This window comes from Mytilus galloprovincialis, chromosome 3 (genome assembly GCF_965363235.1).
Source record: "Mytilus galloprovincialis chromosome 3, xbMytGall1.hap1.1, whole genome shotgun sequence".
Taxonomy (NCBI): domain Eukaryota; kingdom Metazoa; phylum Mollusca; class Bivalvia; order Mytilida; family Mytilidae; genus Mytilus; species Mytilus galloprovincialis.
The window spans coordinates 107642236-107660069 of record NC_134840.1 but is presented as its reverse complement, the minus strand read 5'-3'; the positions used below and the strand labels follow the sequence as shown (position 1 = coordinate 107660069).

General features: G+C 31.5%; 1 protein-coding gene across 1 annotated transcript in view; it reads right to left on the bottom strand.

The window, feature by feature from the left end:
- Positions 1–17834, bottom strand: part of LOC143069729 (general transcription and DNA repair factor IIH helicase subunit XPD-like) — a 54145-nt gene that overhangs the window by 15675 nt on the left and 20636 nt on the right. The window contains exons 15-19 of the mRNA XM_076244500.1: positions 17280–17419; positions 11504–11605; positions 9803–9866; positions 8708–8799; positions 4855–4884 (exon numbers count right to left, since the gene is read on the bottom strand). Of these exons, the coding sequence (XP_076100615.1) occupies positions 4855–4884; positions 8708–8799; positions 9803–9866; positions 11504–11605; positions 17280–17419 (428 nt within the window). The remainder of the gene's footprint in view (positions 1–4854; positions 4885–8707; positions 8800–9802; positions 9867–11503; positions 11606–17279; positions 17420–17834) is intronic.

Sequence of the window (17834 nt, the reverse complement as noted above, 5' to 3'; positions counted from 1 at the left end):
GAAGTTAAGAAATTTTGGTATGATAGCCAATGAGATATACAGAGGCAGATTTGGAGGGTTTTTTAGGGGACCTGGGCCCTCCCTTTTCTGGGAGAAAATTGGTTGATTATAAAGGGAATCACTGAAGCATGACAGAAGCAGGTCCCCTCTTAGGCAGCCAGTGCCCATTTATGAAAATGTCTGGATCTGCCACTGATATATATTCACCAGAGTCAAACTTTCACTCAAAGTAATGTGGATTTAACAACTATTTATAAAAATAAGATGTGGTATAATTGCCAATGATATAACTCTCCACCAGATAGGTCACTACAGCCTTCAGTAATGAGCAACAACTATACTGGATAGTAAGCTAGAAAAGGACAACAGGCCTTGAATGCATAAAACTTTGCTCAGTGGTCAGAGCACAAAAATCATGCTCAAAGCATGAAATGCAGCATTTTGATTGGTTAATTTTTTATGAGTACTAAAAACAAACTTAAAATTTTTATGACTTCAAGACCTGGAATTACCAAATGTATTTGGCAGCATATAGGACCAAACCAACACCAGAATTTCTTAAAAGCAAACATACATGAATAAACAGTATACACTCAACATAACCTGAACTGTTACAGGCACAAAATCTTTGGTGGGATTTAACCATTTCCAGGTGGACACCTCTTAAGTTTAGTGTGTGAATAACGTTAATCTTGAATACATTTCAAAGATCTTAATTGGAAAAGAAATTACACAAGATAAAAATCTGGTAAAAGACTATCCATTTCTCATTTTTGTGTCTGGTCTACTGTAAAGCTGTATTTCTGCCCCTGTCCTATTTATCCTCTTCAAGTAGCAATTAAAATAATCCTTCCTTTAGCCAAACTATCCACTTTGCAGAAATTATTTACTTGAATGTGAAGCAATCAAAATTACACGAAATACTAGAAAAAAAACATCAATATCAATATCTCAGTACTTTTATTGCTGTTCTTCATCTAATCAGTCACCAAAGATTGATGTTGTTCCATCTATATATATATTATAAACTTTCATAAATACATTTGCAGTTTTTGGTAAAACTATGTAGTTGTCAATTTGGCGGTTTTTGATTTTTTTCTTTTGACAACTTTGCAAACCATCAGTTTCCATTTACAAACACTGGACCAACACAAATTGTTGTAGGCATTGGTTCCAGTCGGTATATATAAAATGTAAAGTGTACAAAACTATTCAGACGCACACAGATCTCCACGACTTGTTTTATGATGGTTCACCACCAAATGATCTTCCACCATTGTCAATTGGTATCAGCCATTGCTTAATCTTCCGCCATTGTCAAATGATTCCAGCCATTGCTTAATCTTCCGCCGTCGTCAAATGTTATACAGCTCAATAATAAATTGATATAGTTTACACTGGGTACCTTTTTTCACTAGTCATGTTTTAGTTCTGTTCCAATGTCAGAGATACTTATATCATGAAACATGCTTTTTTCTGTATGTTGATCTCAATAACAAAACATGCAAATCTATTTTATACAAATGTAATTGATCCCAGAAAAATTAAATTTTGGGGCAAAAAATTAAAAGCCAACCATGACTGAACATTTGTTTTGCTCATCTCCAAATGAGAAATTCATACAAACAACTTTAACTGTTTCACCTCAAATGAATATTATGAATAAATGATTAAACCTTGGAGTATCATATTTTTAAAAATGCCTTGTTGGTCTTGGGGTAGTGCTAGCCTTGAAGATGATCTCTTTCTGAGTAAAACACAAAGACTTAAATTTTGAATTTGATGCTAAGCACATGGCATTTATGAATAAAAGCAAGGATTGGTTGGCTTGAAGTCAATGTCTATCTTTGTGCTAGCATGCTAAAAATAAAACTCTGTATGTCAATCCAAATAAGGAGATAAGGTATGATTGAGGGTAGTAATGCCCTTTACTGTCAGGCGTCATACGACCATTTTCGTCTACTGTTGGCGGTAAATTGATTAAAATGTTACTGTGATTCGTCAAAATATCCTTATTGTGATTTGTCAGAGCTCTCAAATGATTATCGTTACTGTTATTTTTGGAAAAACATTCGTGATTCGTCAAAATCAATCGGGTTTTTTTATCGTATAAAAGAAAGTGCACATTTTATCGTCATGCACCAAAAATTACTGTTAATGTCATTTGGCAAGAATTTTTACTGTTATTTGTCATGAAGGTACCCCCATTACCACCCTCATGATTGCCAATAAGACAACAATCCAACAGAGTCCAAATAAAAAATAAGTCAAAGAATCGTTTTCAACAATAAGCAGCACCTATACCAAATAATCAGCTTAAAATTCGAAATGACAAATTGTGAGACAATTTACACAAAATAACAACTTAGTATAGTTCAAAGCATTCCAATATGGATAAATGTATATTACATTTACCGTATGAGATATTATCTTAAATATGCATGTAATACTTGTATTTAAGTTTTTAAAAGCAGTCATGAATTAAATATCAATTTCTCCTCCATAAAACACTTAACAGTTATTCTTTAAACTTGTGATACCCTTCATTATGTTTACAGGATTAAAGATCATTGTTTTGCAAGATTTTCTAAATCTTTAACATTCTTCTTCTGTTCTTATGTACTGTCAACGTATCCACCTCCTATTGCTGTTCTGTTCATGTTGTTTGCCAAACAAGATTCCTGTGAGAATCTATGTAAGTTGTTCTGTTTAACATCAACCATCATGAGAAAGGGTGTACATGTATCAACCACTTAATTACATCTGCAGTTATGTTTCAAATCTCTTCAGCATTTTCATTCTATTATCAATATAAATGGATCCAATAAGACATCAACCCAACATACCAAAGGAAAACACAATCTAAAAGTTATGGCAAACAATGAGTCTTGTCTAGGCAGCTACTAAGTACAGTGGCGATAAAAGAACAACTTTTTATCTTCCACCATCTTGCTTTTTGAAGTAGCAGATCACAATTGGTCTAGATATTTAATTAAATGTGCACATTTTGAGAGTAGTATGTAATTCATGCGTAAGATTTTTCAATAATAACCAAATTATGTATTTTATCATATTTATGGCTGTGTTTTTGTTTGATTCATTTCGTAATTTGAAAAAAAAAAAGTTAAAAAAACAGGAGGTCTGCCTATCTAAATGTCTGTACAGGGTTCATTTTCTGTACAAGTATAAAATATAAAAAAGATGTGGTATGATTGCCAATGAGACAACTGTCCACAAGAGACCAAAATAACAAAGAAAATATAGGTCACTGTACGGCCTTCAACAATGAGCAAAGCCCATACCGCATAGTCAGCTATAAAAGGCCCTGATATGACAATGTAAAACAATTCAAACGAGAAAAATAATGGCCTTATTTGTACAAGGTTCATTTTCTGTACAGGTTATCCGCATAAAAATCAAATCTGGTTACAAATAGTTTTATTTACTGGAATAACTTGCACATAAATTTTCATAAATTCAGGATTCACCTCAAACTTTTTTTTTTTAATATTTACAATTCATGTAATATTTAAAACATGTATGATTACAAAAATGTAGGTTTTTTAAAACTTTTAACTGATTTTATTATTTTGGGATGTTTCTGGGCCGCCAGCTGCCAAACAGTGTCCTGCAGGGCGTAGCTTTATACGACTGCAGAGGTCGAACCCTGAACAGTTGTGGCAAGTATGGACACAACATTTAAGCTAGATACAGCTCTGAATTTTGATTGTGATTAAATAGTTGACACAACATAGGTTTCTGACACAGAATGAATGTGGTCTAAGAACTTAAACTTAAAAACTTTTAAATTGGACATTTACCTATTATGGTCCAATATCCAAAATCTAAATACATGGTTAGATTCAGCATATCATAGAACCTCAAGAATTCAATTTTTGATGAAATCAAATAATGTTAAATTTTAGACCCTTAAGACCTCAATGTGGACCAATTTGATAACCGGGCACAAATATTAAAAATCTAAATACCTGGTTTAGATTCAGCATATTGAAGAACCCCATGTGTTCAATTCTTGTTGAAATCAAACAAAGTTTTATTTTGGACCCTTTGGACCTTAATGTAGACCAATTTGAAAACAGAACCAAAAATTAAGAATCTAAATACACGGTTAGATTTGGCATATAAAAGAACCCCTATAATTTATTTTTTGATGAAATCAAACAAAGTTTAATTTTGGACCTTTTTTTGGCCCCTTATTCCTAAACTGTTGGGACCAAAACTCTCAAAATCAATCCCAACCTTCCTTTAATGGTCATAAACCTTGTGTTTAAATTTCATAGATTTCTGTTTACTTATACTAAAGTCATTGTGCAAAAACCAAGAAAAATGCTTATTTGGGCCCTTTTTGGCCCCTAATTCCTAAACTGTTGGGACCAAAACTCCAAAAATCATTCCCAACCTTCCTTTAATGGTCATAAACCTTGTGTTTAAATTTCATAGATTTATTTTATCTTATACTAAAGTTATAGTGCAAAAATCAAATGTCTTCGAACGACGACGACGAGGCTAACGCCAATGTCATACTAGTATACGACCAAAAAATTTTCCATTTTTGCGGTCGTATAAAAATGAATCCACAGTAAACTGCTCTAGCTTGTGCTAGGGGGTGGGGTAGTCAGGAGATAAATGAACTTGTAATGAGTAGAGATCCTAGGCATAACAGTGAATTTGAGTTAAAGAACAGAAATTAATGAAGCCAAACATTCAATTTTCTTTAACTCAAACATTAAATTTACCCTTCCCCTTAAAAAGGTGAAAGGGAATGCCTCTGTGGTGGCTTTTATAAAAATATTAGCCAATTTTATAAGCCTAAAGGTTTTGATTTTTACCTACCTGTTCGTACCAACTGGCTATTGTTGTTTCCTGAAAATTATAAAGAAAATTAGTAATACTGTGGTTTCATTATTAATCGTTGGATACCAATTTTCGTGGGGAACCACAAATTTAAATGTTCAGCGAAATACAGATTTTCTAAAGGAATGTATGCAGAATTTGCCAAAACAACGAATTTATATCAATCCACAAAAATTGGTATCCTTGATATAAATGAATCTACAGTAATCAGTAAAATTCTATAATGACCTTTTGTTCATTCATATTGTGAATCAGGTTAACATCAACCATAATATTAAAATAATTGCAGAATATAAAAAGCATTGTGAACAATCAAATCCTAATTAAGAATGTACTTAGGTGATCTAAGGTAAAATTCAATAAATCAAGAATTCAAAATTGGTATTTTAAACTGGAAGAATATTAGTTAAGGATCAAAATAAGCTAAAATTTTAGATAGGTCATGGAGCTCCTTTTCGAGATATTTGATTTATAAAATATGGCGGGAAAAGGCTGACTCAGACTTTTACCTTATATTTGCATTGGTACTATTTGGGTCTCAAATCAAAAGGAAGAAAATCAAGAATCTGCTTAAATTTTGTCAAATGATCTTTTATGAGCTATTCAGTCTTATGTTAAAAGATAAATAGTTGTTATGGGGCAAAGTATTATACTTTGTACTGTATGGAAAAACACCAAGGAGTCCGAACATTTTACACTTATTCCAAAACCTCAACTTAGTACATCCTTAAGAATCAATGAAACCAGAAAATTTCTAAAAGACATATATAATCAAAGTGCTTGAAAGCACTAAACGGTAAAGATTGCTTCAATTTATCAGTCGGAAGTAATTATTAAATATGGCATTGGTTGTAGTTGATATAACAGCTATTCTCGACAAAGGAAGATAACTCCTATTTAATAATGACATAATTTATATTTTGAGATTAGATATTAGATTCCTGCACCTTGCAAAAGTTATGTAATTTTCTCACCAAGTCTAACATCATTTTGTGCCTTGAATATCTGAGCATATATTACATGGATAAATTTCTGGAAATGTTCATGGATAGGATGTATAGAATATTATGATCAATGCACTATATTTTGTGTATCAAAAAAGGTAGTAATAAGCCTTGGAACATTTAGATATCAAGTCAGTCCCATAAGGTTTTGATTGGCTTACATTTTATACAATCTTTACCTAAAAACTAAATCTAACCAAAAGTTTCAATATTAATATGCAGAAAGTTAACATCACAGTATTTCTGTATTCCATAGTAATTTACTGAAATATGAGTTTATTTTCATTAAAATTTCTCATGTTAAATACAGTGTAGTTGTTATTCCACCAATAAAGGGAACACTAGATGGAAACACAAACTTGATCTGTTATAATTGCCATCATCATACACTTATGATCCAAAAATCAAATCAATATGTGCAGACTGTGATGTCAAGGTCCCAACATCAATTTGATTCCAAATTACAGATCAAAGAACATGGTTAATATTTATACATGCATCAAAATGGCGGAATCTAGTATTTAAATTTAAGGAAAATAAAAGCAAAAATTTTCTGTAGTCAAGATTTGGTGATACAAATCCTTATGTTGAAATAATGAAAATTTCTCTCCTTTATCTATACAAAAAAAGTAAAATCACAAAAATACTGAACTCAGAGGAAAATCAATTCGGAAAGTCCATAATCACATGGCAAAATCAAATAACAAAACGCATCAAAAATGAATGGACAAGAACTGTCATATTCCTGACTTGGTACAGGCATTTTCAAATGTAGAAAATGGTGGATTGAACCTGGTTTTATAGCTAGCTAAACCTCTCACTTGTATGACAGTCGCATCAAATTCCATTATATTGTAACCGATGCGTGAACAAAACAAACAGACACAATAGGTAAAAATGTCAAAAATAGGGGTACAGCAGTCAACATTGTGTTATCATCTTAATCACTATAAAAACAACAAATGTAACGAAGAAGCACAAAAAGGCATACATCAAATTAACATCCTCATTTTGATTATATTATACGATTTTATTTGTCTATGTAAAATGCACCCATCAAGGAAGGAGGGTTTTGAGTACTGGTGAAAATTGCGCGTTTGAAATTCGCACAGGTAGACATGAAATAATTTTGTAGTTCAAAGTATGACGGGATGCATAAATACAGTCACGCAAAATAGATATAACAAAAACTGGCTTAACAGTTAAAGTAATAATAATAAATAAAATAATAGTGCGGTTCAAAGTATGACGGGATACATAAGTACAGAGGCACGTCAAATGTATATCACAAAAACAGTGGGTTAACAGTAAAAGTAATATTAATAAATAAAATAATTTTGTCATTCAAGGTATGACAAGATACATAGGTACAGAGTCACATCATGAAATAATTTTGTCGTTCAAAGTATGATGGGATACATCAGCACAGAGTTACGTCAAAAGGATATCTAAAAAAACAGACTTAACAGTAAAAGTTATATTAATAAAGACAAATAAAAGAATAATATAACACGTTATTAAGATGATAAACAACGTCAGTACGCAAAATCTATACTTCAAGACCATCGTGTATTATTTGTGAAGTTGATACGGAATATTTATCAACAAGTTCTGGGTACCTTCCGATGAACTTTTTTAGAAAAAGGACGAGACGTTCTTTGACATACCCCTGGTTCATCAACTTTCTGCTCAGACACTGGTGACGTTTTACAAAGTCTGAGTAGGAGCTGCAAGCTCTAGAATACCGAATAAGTTGGGAAATGTATATTCCATATGCAGGTGAAGTTGGTATATTGCTACTAAGGTGGGGGAAATTGATAATTTCAAAATCAAAATCGTCTCGTTTGTCATAGATTCTGGTACTAAGATGACTGTGTATGTCAAATTCGAGGTATAAGTCTAAAAATGAGGCGGAGGAAGCCGTGTCTGTTGTCTCTTTAATTTCTAGTTCTGGTGGATATATTAATGGAACCCAATCAGAAAAGTTCGGATTGTTAATGGAAAGAACATCATCAATATATCTGAAAGTGAAATTAAATAACCTGGCTTCTTTGATCTTCTTGTTTTTGACAAGTGTCTGAAGGAACTCAGATTCATATGAAAACAAGAAGAGGTCAGCAAGGAGAGGCGCGCAGTTCGTTCCCATAGGAATGCCGACAATTTGTTGAAAAAGTCTACCTCCAAACTCAACAAATATGTTGTCGATAAGAAACTCCAGCATACTGACCACTTGTTCTTTTGTGTAGCATGTTTTACCTTTTTGTTTGTCACTATTAACGAAATATGCCTTATGAAATCCCAAAGTAATAAATTTATAGCGTATGCTACCATTTTTATGTTGAAAGGCATTGTGGATAATTTCTTTTAGGCGATTTTTCAATTTCACATGGGGAATGGTGGTATACAGGGTTGAAAAATCAAAAGTTTTGATAGAACTAATTTCAGAAATAGACCGAGATTTAAAATTGTCTAGAAGTTCTTTAGAATTTTTAAGAATCCACATATGGTTAATACCACTACGCGAGTAAACAGTTTCACAGTATTTCTGAAGACCCTCTTTCACTGCGGATAAAATTTTAGTCAATCTAATGGACAATTCTTTAGTGGAACATGAAGATGAGCCAGCAATATACCGTTGTTTGTACGGAATTTTATGAAGCTTTGGTATCCAATACAAACAAGGTAAGTCCTCCGATTTGGTGTTCAATGTAATGTTTATTGAAGCCATGAAGGACTTATGATTTGCTAAAATCTCATCCTTGTCAAATGATATGTCTTTGTATGTGGGATTACCTGAGTGCTCATTTATACCCAATTCTTTTACATACCATATAAACATAACTTGTAAAGAAACAAACTACTCCATCTGGAACAATGGTGGCCATCTCTACTAACAGGTTACCATAGTTACGTACTACAGCTGAAAAGGTAACAATAGAATGGTTATTTCGTAGTGCATTTCTTTTAGACAATAAATTCAAATTAAAAAAATCGCACCTGCTCTTTCTCAAAAAGATTTTTTTACAGTGTAGTGTACTACCAGTGAAACAAATAATATCAAAATTATAGAAACTTCTACCAGCTCTAACTCAAAATATTGTCAATTCTGTGTTAAGGGGGTGTAAAATTCAGTTTGACAGCTTGAACCATGATAAAATTTGACCTTTTTGAACTGGACCAAATCACTACTTAACATAAAGATTCAGCACCCAAATTTTGTTGACATGTAATTACATCCTCCTACTTAATATTTCATGCATTTGATATCAAGAAATAAATTGGGAAAGTGTATCAAATAAAACATGCAAGTTATACACTGTTTACACTAGGGACTATATTCGTAGACAACGAAAACCAAAGGACGATAACTGTGTCCTTGGACCAACAGGTAAACATAGTTACGTACAACAGCTGAAATTCAAATAAGTAACAATGCACAATTTTAACCATATTTGGAATCCTCCCACATTCTAAATTGTCACATACTTGCAGATTCACACTGTAAATAGTTCACTCCAAAATCATGCAAAAAGGGAGATAATTATCAAAAAATATAAATCAAATTAACTTCTTGTATAACACATAGCTGATGAAGGTTATTTTATATTCCAAAGCATCTTTCATACCAATAGAATCAGTATCATTTTATTGATTTGTGTTACACTTTGCCTGGTTATGACCTGTTAAGTATTACCTCCCCTTAGACCTTTAACATAACAGAAAACCATTTTTAAGCTTTGGGCATTTGTTCGTCTGCTTTTTTTCTATAAAAGGAAACATTTGAATTTTTATATGTCAATTCATATTTAACTGTTAACAAAAGCAGGAGGGATGACAAAAAAAATATAATATTGTTTTCAGTTTTAAAACATAAATACTAAAAGATTATTTTTACTATATTGTTTTTTTGTAGATCTACATACCTACATCTTCCCTGGAATCAAATCTGGATGTCATGGCAACCTGGTCATTACCTTTGCTTATAATCTACAATATGTGTATGATTTGAGTTAAACTATTATACAAAGCAAATGTTTCTTAAACATACCAAAGGACATCAATTTTCTGCTTAAGAATCTAATTGATAGTAAATAATTCACTGTTTTAACAAGTATGCAAATAAGATTAGCATGTCATGGTTTTAGTCGATTAAAGGGTGTACATTTAAAGTTATTACTAACTACAATCCATTTAATAAAACAGAACTGAATCTTTTTAAACTATAAATCACAATTCATTAGTTGAAGTAGTAAATTTGTGTCCAACATTCAAAATTAATTTATAAACTTTTGTTTATAATACATTATTTTTTTCTAAAAAACAAATTAGTTCCTTATACTTCCTAATAATATTTTATCTTTTTCACTAGAATTTTTTTCTTCTTCAAAACAGAAAAAATAGGCCCTAGAAAAATTTCTGCTAGATCAAAGTTTAGATATCTGTTAGTTTCAGAAGAGGGCATATCATATAGGTAGTTAAAAAGTAACAACTATAAATAATAGCAAGGTCTTATTAAACCATGGTTAGGCCAGTTAAAATTAATTGATAAATTTTCCTCCCCGCCCGCCCCTATGAAATTGGCCCGCCCCGAATTTTTTATTTTATAAAATTTACAATTTCTGGATTTTGTTCATTTTCGTTACCGGTAACCGTTTAAATTTCGTTTCATTCGAAGCTTCCTGTTTCAAATTTCGGTTTTGTACCTCGAGTAAATCTAACCAAAATGATTAAGTCGACATATTCTGCTGCTCTCATGATGACAACATCATCTTCCGAGAGTAAATATTGATTACAAGAATGACGTGAAATATTCGTGTTACGAGAAACATTCTGTTTCCAAGACCGCAAATCGGGGTATGTCACAAATTTCTGTGATTAGAAAACTGTGGATTTTTTTATTTATGCAATGACTTTGTGTCAGGAAATCTAAACTGTGAATGATATCCAAAGGAAACCATTGATACACAAAACATGACTGGATAAAAGATATTGAAACACAAGCATGAACTTGTTAGATTTATGACAGTATTTTGAATTTAAAAAGTCGACAAACATATGCATTTTATTTTTATGTTGACAAACAGCAAATGTCCCAATACACACAAAAGAGTCATTAAACAATACCTTTTTTTTTTTATTAAGTTCATGTTTTACATGATAATTATAATTTCAGCTTGCATAAGTACCAACCCTATTATTTCAACACTATTCGAGTTTTCATTTTATTATGTACTTATAATAGATAATAAATGTATTGCATACCATTGCATTTGCTTCATTTTAAGGGAATACAAACCATCGTTTAGAAACCCAAAAACATTTTGTGAAGGTAGTCCAACTGAAGAGAGCATTTCTCACACATTTTTGTTGTTTAGTTTTTAAAGCCGCAATTAGATAGTATAATTTATTTATGGATTTGAAAAATTATGTAAGATTCCTCATACTTGAGTATACGTGATATTAGCTTATCATTACACTTGCATATATAAATAACTCGTCACAAAAGGGTTTCATATGAAATGAAATTTAAAAAATAAAATCCTCCCACCCGCCCATTATTTTTTTAAAAATTGGATGAAAATCTACTAATTAATTTTAGTTGGCCTTAGATAATTTCAGCTTACCATTGGGCATAAACATGTCCTTGCCAAGGTCATTGTGAAGGTTGCCATGGTTACTGGTCTAAAATCTAATATCTTAGGATACATGTCTAAAGGTGAGAGTGTCTAAAAAATAAAGCAAACACGATTAATTGATAAAATTTTCTTTAATATATTGCTTTGGTGTTTATTTCAATCTCAAGCTACTGGAACGAGACATTTTTCTCAGTCCAGTCGACTAGGAACACAATGACATCATAAGCCACGGTTCTTGATGTTACTTATGAAAATCGCAATAAAACGATTATCTAGGGTCTTTCACTTCAAGAAATTAGAACGTTTTCTTACAGTCTACAAGAGTGAGAAGACAGTAACATCAAAATTCAAGGTCATTTGCATTTCCTAGAAACAATAATATAAACAGATTATTCAGGGTCTTTCAGATAAAGGAATTTTCAAGGCTTCATCTCATTTCACTGTTCTATTATTTATAAATAATAATTGTTTGATAGTTTTGTAGATATACACTAGTATGGGAATAGGGAAGTAACTTGTAATAAATAGTAAATCTAGCAAAGAACAAGTAATAGTTAATAGGATCCATCTTAATTGTAATTATTAGTGTTTTGTCATACAACTCAATTGTAATTATTGATGTACAGTCATACAACTTATTTGTAATTATTGGTGTACAGTCATACAACTCAATTGTAATTATTGGTGTAGTCATACAACTCAATTGTAATTATTGGTGTACAGTCATACAACTTGGTGTACAGTCATACAACTTATTTGTAATTATTGGTGTAGTCATACAACTCAATTGTAATTATTGGTGTACAGTCATACAACTTATTTGTAATTATTGGTGTAGTCATACAACTCAATTGTAATTATTGGTGTACAGTCATACAACTTATTTGTAATTATTGGTGTACAGTCATACAACTTATTTGTAATTATTGGTGTAGTCATACAACTCAATTGTAATTATTGGTGTACAGTCATACAACTTATTTGTAATTATTGGTGTACAGTCATACAACTCAATTGTAATTATTGGTGTAGTCATACAACTCAATTGTAATTATTGGTGTACAGTCATACAACTTAATTGTAATTATTGGTGTACAGTCATACAACTCAATTGTAATTATTGGCGTACAGTCATACAACTTATTTGTAATTATTGGTGTAGTCATACAACTTATTTGTAATTATTGGTGTACAGTCATACAACTTATTTGTAATTATTGGTGTAGTCATACAACTCAATTGTAATTATTGGTGTACAGTCATACAACTCAATTGTAATTATTGGTGTAGTCATACAACTCAATTGTAATCATTGATGTACAGTCATACAACTCAATTGTAATTATTGGTGTAGTCATACAACTCAATTGTAATTATTGGTGTACAGTCATACAACTTATTTGTAATTATTGGTGTACAGTCATACAACTTATTTGTAATTATTGGTGTAGTCATACAACTCAATTGTAATTATTGGTGTAGTCATACAACTCAATTGTTATTATTGGTGTACAGTCATACAACTCAATTGTAATTATTGGTGTACAGTCATACAACTTATTTGTAATTATTGGTGTAGTCATACAACTCAATTGTAATTATTGGTGTAGTCATACAACTCAATTGTTATTATTGGTGTACAGTCATACAACTCAATTGTAATTATTGGTGTAGTCATACAACTCAATTGTTATTATTGGTGTACAGTCATACAACTCAATTGTAATTATTGGTGTAGTCATACAACTCAATTGTAATCATTGATGTACAGTCATACAACTCAATTGTAATTATTGGTGTAGTCATACAACTCAATTGTAATTATTGGTGTACAGTCATACAACTTATTTGTAATTATTAGTGTACAGTCATACAACTTATTTGTAATTATTGGTCTAGTCATACAACTCAATTGTAATTATTGGTGTAGTCATACAACTCAATTGTTATTATTGGTGTACAGTCATACAACTCAATTGTAATTATTGGTGTAGTCATACAACTCAATTGTAATTATTGGTGTACAGTCATACAACTTATTTGTAATTATTGGTGTAGTCATACAACTCAATTGTAATTATTGGTGTACAGTCATACAACTCAATTGTAATTATTGGCGTACAGTCATACAACTTATTTGTAATTATTGGTGTAGTCATACAACTCAATTGTAATTATTGGTGTACAGTCATACAACTTATTTGTAATTATTGGTGTAGTCATACAACTCAATTGTAATTATTGGTGTAGTCATACAACTCAATTGTAATTATTGGTGTACAGTCATACAACTCAATTGTATTTATTGGTGTACAGTCATACAACTTATTTGTAATTATTGGTGTAGTCATACAACTCAATTGTTATTATTGGTGTAGACATACAACTCAATTGTAATTATTGGTGTAGTCATACAACTCAATTGTTATTATTGGTGTAGTCTTACAACTTAATTTTAATTATTGGTGTTTTGTCATACAACTTAATTGTAATCATTGGTGTACCATCATTTAAGAGGTTAAAAATTAGAACAAATGTCACATGACTTACCCCTGATGTTATGACAACCGACTGGAATCTATTAAAGACAGGTTTTATAGCAATAGAAATGTATTTTATTTCGTTTGAAATAGGGTTTTTCCCGTTTGCTATTTGTAGTTAATATTTACAGATGGGAACTAGTATAACTAGTTTGGATACTGGTTTTGTAACAGTATGTACTATTTATAAGTTTGATGTTAGGTGCAGGAGGCACGAGGAAAGTTTTGGCGGTTTTTATGGGTGGGGTTTAAAGGTACTATATAAAGTTTGGGATTTAAATGTATTAGTATCGAAGGTGCTCGCAGTTACGTCGGATTGAAGTTGGTCACATAGGTATATGTGCAGTTGCTGCTATGTTTATTGTACGTACAGGCGTTGGAGGCATTAGCCGGGGGAAAAGAAACGATGCGAAAGAGGAACATGTTTTCACATGACGGAGTTGAGTATAATGTTGACTTTATTTACATTCTGAAATCATGCCTGGAACGTATTATTAAGTTAGAAGCGAAAATCAATATATTTGTGTTCTTTTAAAAACCGTTTTACAGGTTTATGATTTTATTTTAAAATACTACAGAATTTGGTTATATATTTCCATTCAATACTGAACCATGTGAACCATGTTGAGTTCATTAATATGAAAAACAAATCAGCTTTTAAGCATGCAACTTTTATTTAAAAGTTGATAGATGAAATGCTCACTAAATATTACAGTGTCCACCTTTTGTATAAATCTGATTACTGTTTCAGTACAAAGTTCAGGTAAAGAATTTGTAAGACTTGTACTAGATTTGAGACATGGAAACAACATATGTTTAAATCTTCTCGCAGTGAGATGATTTTGTCATACGAGTTACAGATGAGTTTGAAATGGTATGTATGAAATTTATTTTATTAGATCGCTGGGAGCGATGTGATTGGTTGCACAGTGTAGTGCACCATGGAATGTTGTCGCTGGGAGCGATGTGATTGGTTGCACAGTGTAGTGCACCATGGAATGTTGTCGCTGGGAGTGATGTGATTGGTTGCACAATGCACCATGGGATGTTGTATAGTTTAATTAATATACAGAAAACAAAAGATTAAATATGAAGGCATTAACTTTTTGTACATTATTAAATATATGTATACAATTGATTTGAAGATGAGACTTGTAATAATCATCATGTGAACCATGTTGAGTTCATTAATATGAAAAACAAATCAGCTTTTAAGCATGCAACTTTTATTTAAAAGTTGATAGATGAAATGCTCACTAAATATTACAGTGTCCACCTTTTGTATAAAATCTGATTACTGTTTCAGTACAAAGTTCAGGTAAAGACTTTGTAAGACTAGTACTAGATGAGACTTGTAATAATCATCAATTTTATATGTTTTTTCATTAAATACCACAATTTTGATTTTATTTTATCAGCAGGTCACATTTATTATAAAATAATCAGAGTTTTAGTACCATATTGGAGACCTTATGTATGTGCTAATTATTTCCTGGATGCCACAAATATGCAGGTGTAGGTATAAAAAGTAGCCCGTTTTTATGTGAGATAAATCGGACAGTACCAAGAGTTCAACTTGAAGAGATTTTAAAACGGTAAGCAGTAATATTTTACAGTCAGTTCACATGGTACATAACATATTGAGTGGAAAACTTTTTTAATTTAAAATCGATAATAAAAATATAACAAAGATAATAAGAAACCTTGTACAAAGTCAGAGCTTCAGACATAGCTGTAGACTTTGTTTTTTGTTGTTGATATAATAGATATATATATATATATATATATGTTTAGATTTTTATGAATGTAACAATAGGATCACACAGTGTGATATGAAGTTGATGTGTGTAGATCTGAGATGCATATATGTTTAGACTTTCATGAGCTATGTTGCGCAGTGTGACATAAAGGATCACAGTGTGATTAGAAGTTGATGTATGTAGATCTGAGTTGCATATATGTTTAGACTTTCATGAGCTATGTTGCGCAGTGTGACATAAAGGATCACAGTGTGATTAGAAGTTGATGTATGTAGATCTGAGTTGCATATATGTTTAGACTTTCATGAGCTATGTTGCAGTGTGTAACATAAAGAATCACATAGTATGATTAGAAGTTGATGTATATAGATATGAAATATGTATATATCTATAGAGTTTAATATTTATCTGATTAAGATACAAGTACATGTATGTATGAAGTTTTGATTGTGTTCTTCTTTTTACAGAATCAAGGAAAACAGTTTGAGAAATTATCCATCGATTCAAGATTTGCAAAACATTTGTCTGCATAACCATCTATTGCGGAAGCTTCCGGTTCAATATGTCGTATTTGACGTTCCGATTGTCGACTTGAAACTGATATTGGTCCAGTTTAGTGGTTGAAGATTTATCTTCAATTAGCAATATCTCAAAAGACTTTTTATATCAGCATCTTATTCTGAACTGTTTCATTTCCTTTGTTTCGATGTTACTGCGAGCAACTAATCCTATATCTGTGTTTGTCTTGTTTATAGCCTATTGAATTAGTAATTAAATGCTTTAAATTCGGTCGAGCAGGGCGAGGGAGAATTTAAATTTATTTTATTTCGTTTGAAATAGGGTTTTTCCCGTTTGCTATTTGTAGTTAATATTTACAGATGGGAACTAGTATAACTAGTTTGGATACTGGTTTTGTAACAGTATGTACTATTTATAAGTTTGATGTTAGGTGCAGGAGGCACGAGGAAAGTTTTGGCGGTTTTTATGGGTGGGGTTTAAAGGTACTATATAAAGTTTGGGATTTAAATGTATTAGTATCGAAGGTGCTCGCAGTTACGTCGGATTGAAGTTGGTCACATAGGTATATGTGCAGTTGCTGCTATGTTTATTGTACGTACAGGCGTTGGAGGCATTAGCCGGGGGAAAAGAAACGATGCGAAAGAGGAACAATGTTATATGTCATGTGTTTATATAATGTTTCGATTGAAGAAATATGTACAATTCAGTAAAATAAAATATTGTATCGCAAGAGAAAATAAGATGTTACTGCGAGCAACTAATCCTATATCTGTGTTTGTCTTGTTTATAGCCTATTGAATTAGTAATTAAATGCTTTAAATTCGGACAAGCAGGGCGAGGGAGAATTTAAGCATCCATACAACTGAAGTGTAGCACAGGGTTAGATATAGTTGGTGTTCTGTCATCAAAGGGTTCAATAACTAGGACAAATGTCACATGACTTACCCCTGATGTTATAACAACTGACTGGAATCTATTAAAGACAGGTTTTATAGCAATGGAAGCATCCATACAACTGAAGTGTAGCACAGGGTTAGATATAGTTGGAGTTCTGTCGTCAAAGGGTTCAATAATTATGACAAAACCTGAAAATAAAGGACCAAATCACTATTGTAAATTCAGAAATAGTTGTGTGCATTTATTATTGTGATTTGGTCATTTTTAGACTAAACTGTGTTATTAATTTTTGCATTATTGATAATAATCCTGTTTAATTCATATAAAAAATTTCAGTATGCATGTTTTATTATTGCGTTTATAACCCTGTCACATTTTTTTCCGCAATAATTTCTGAATTTACAGTATATCAATTTTCAAGGAAATGAAAGAATTGCTGTTTCATTGATGTAACCCAATTGCCCCTTCAAACTATATGCTTCAATGTTTTCTGTGATTTGTAGTGATAGAGATCTTTGATGGCAGCATAATTTTATACATGATTTTATTGTTTGTGCAATAATGCAGAGCATAAAAAGAAAAAAATCTTACAAAAAGAAATTG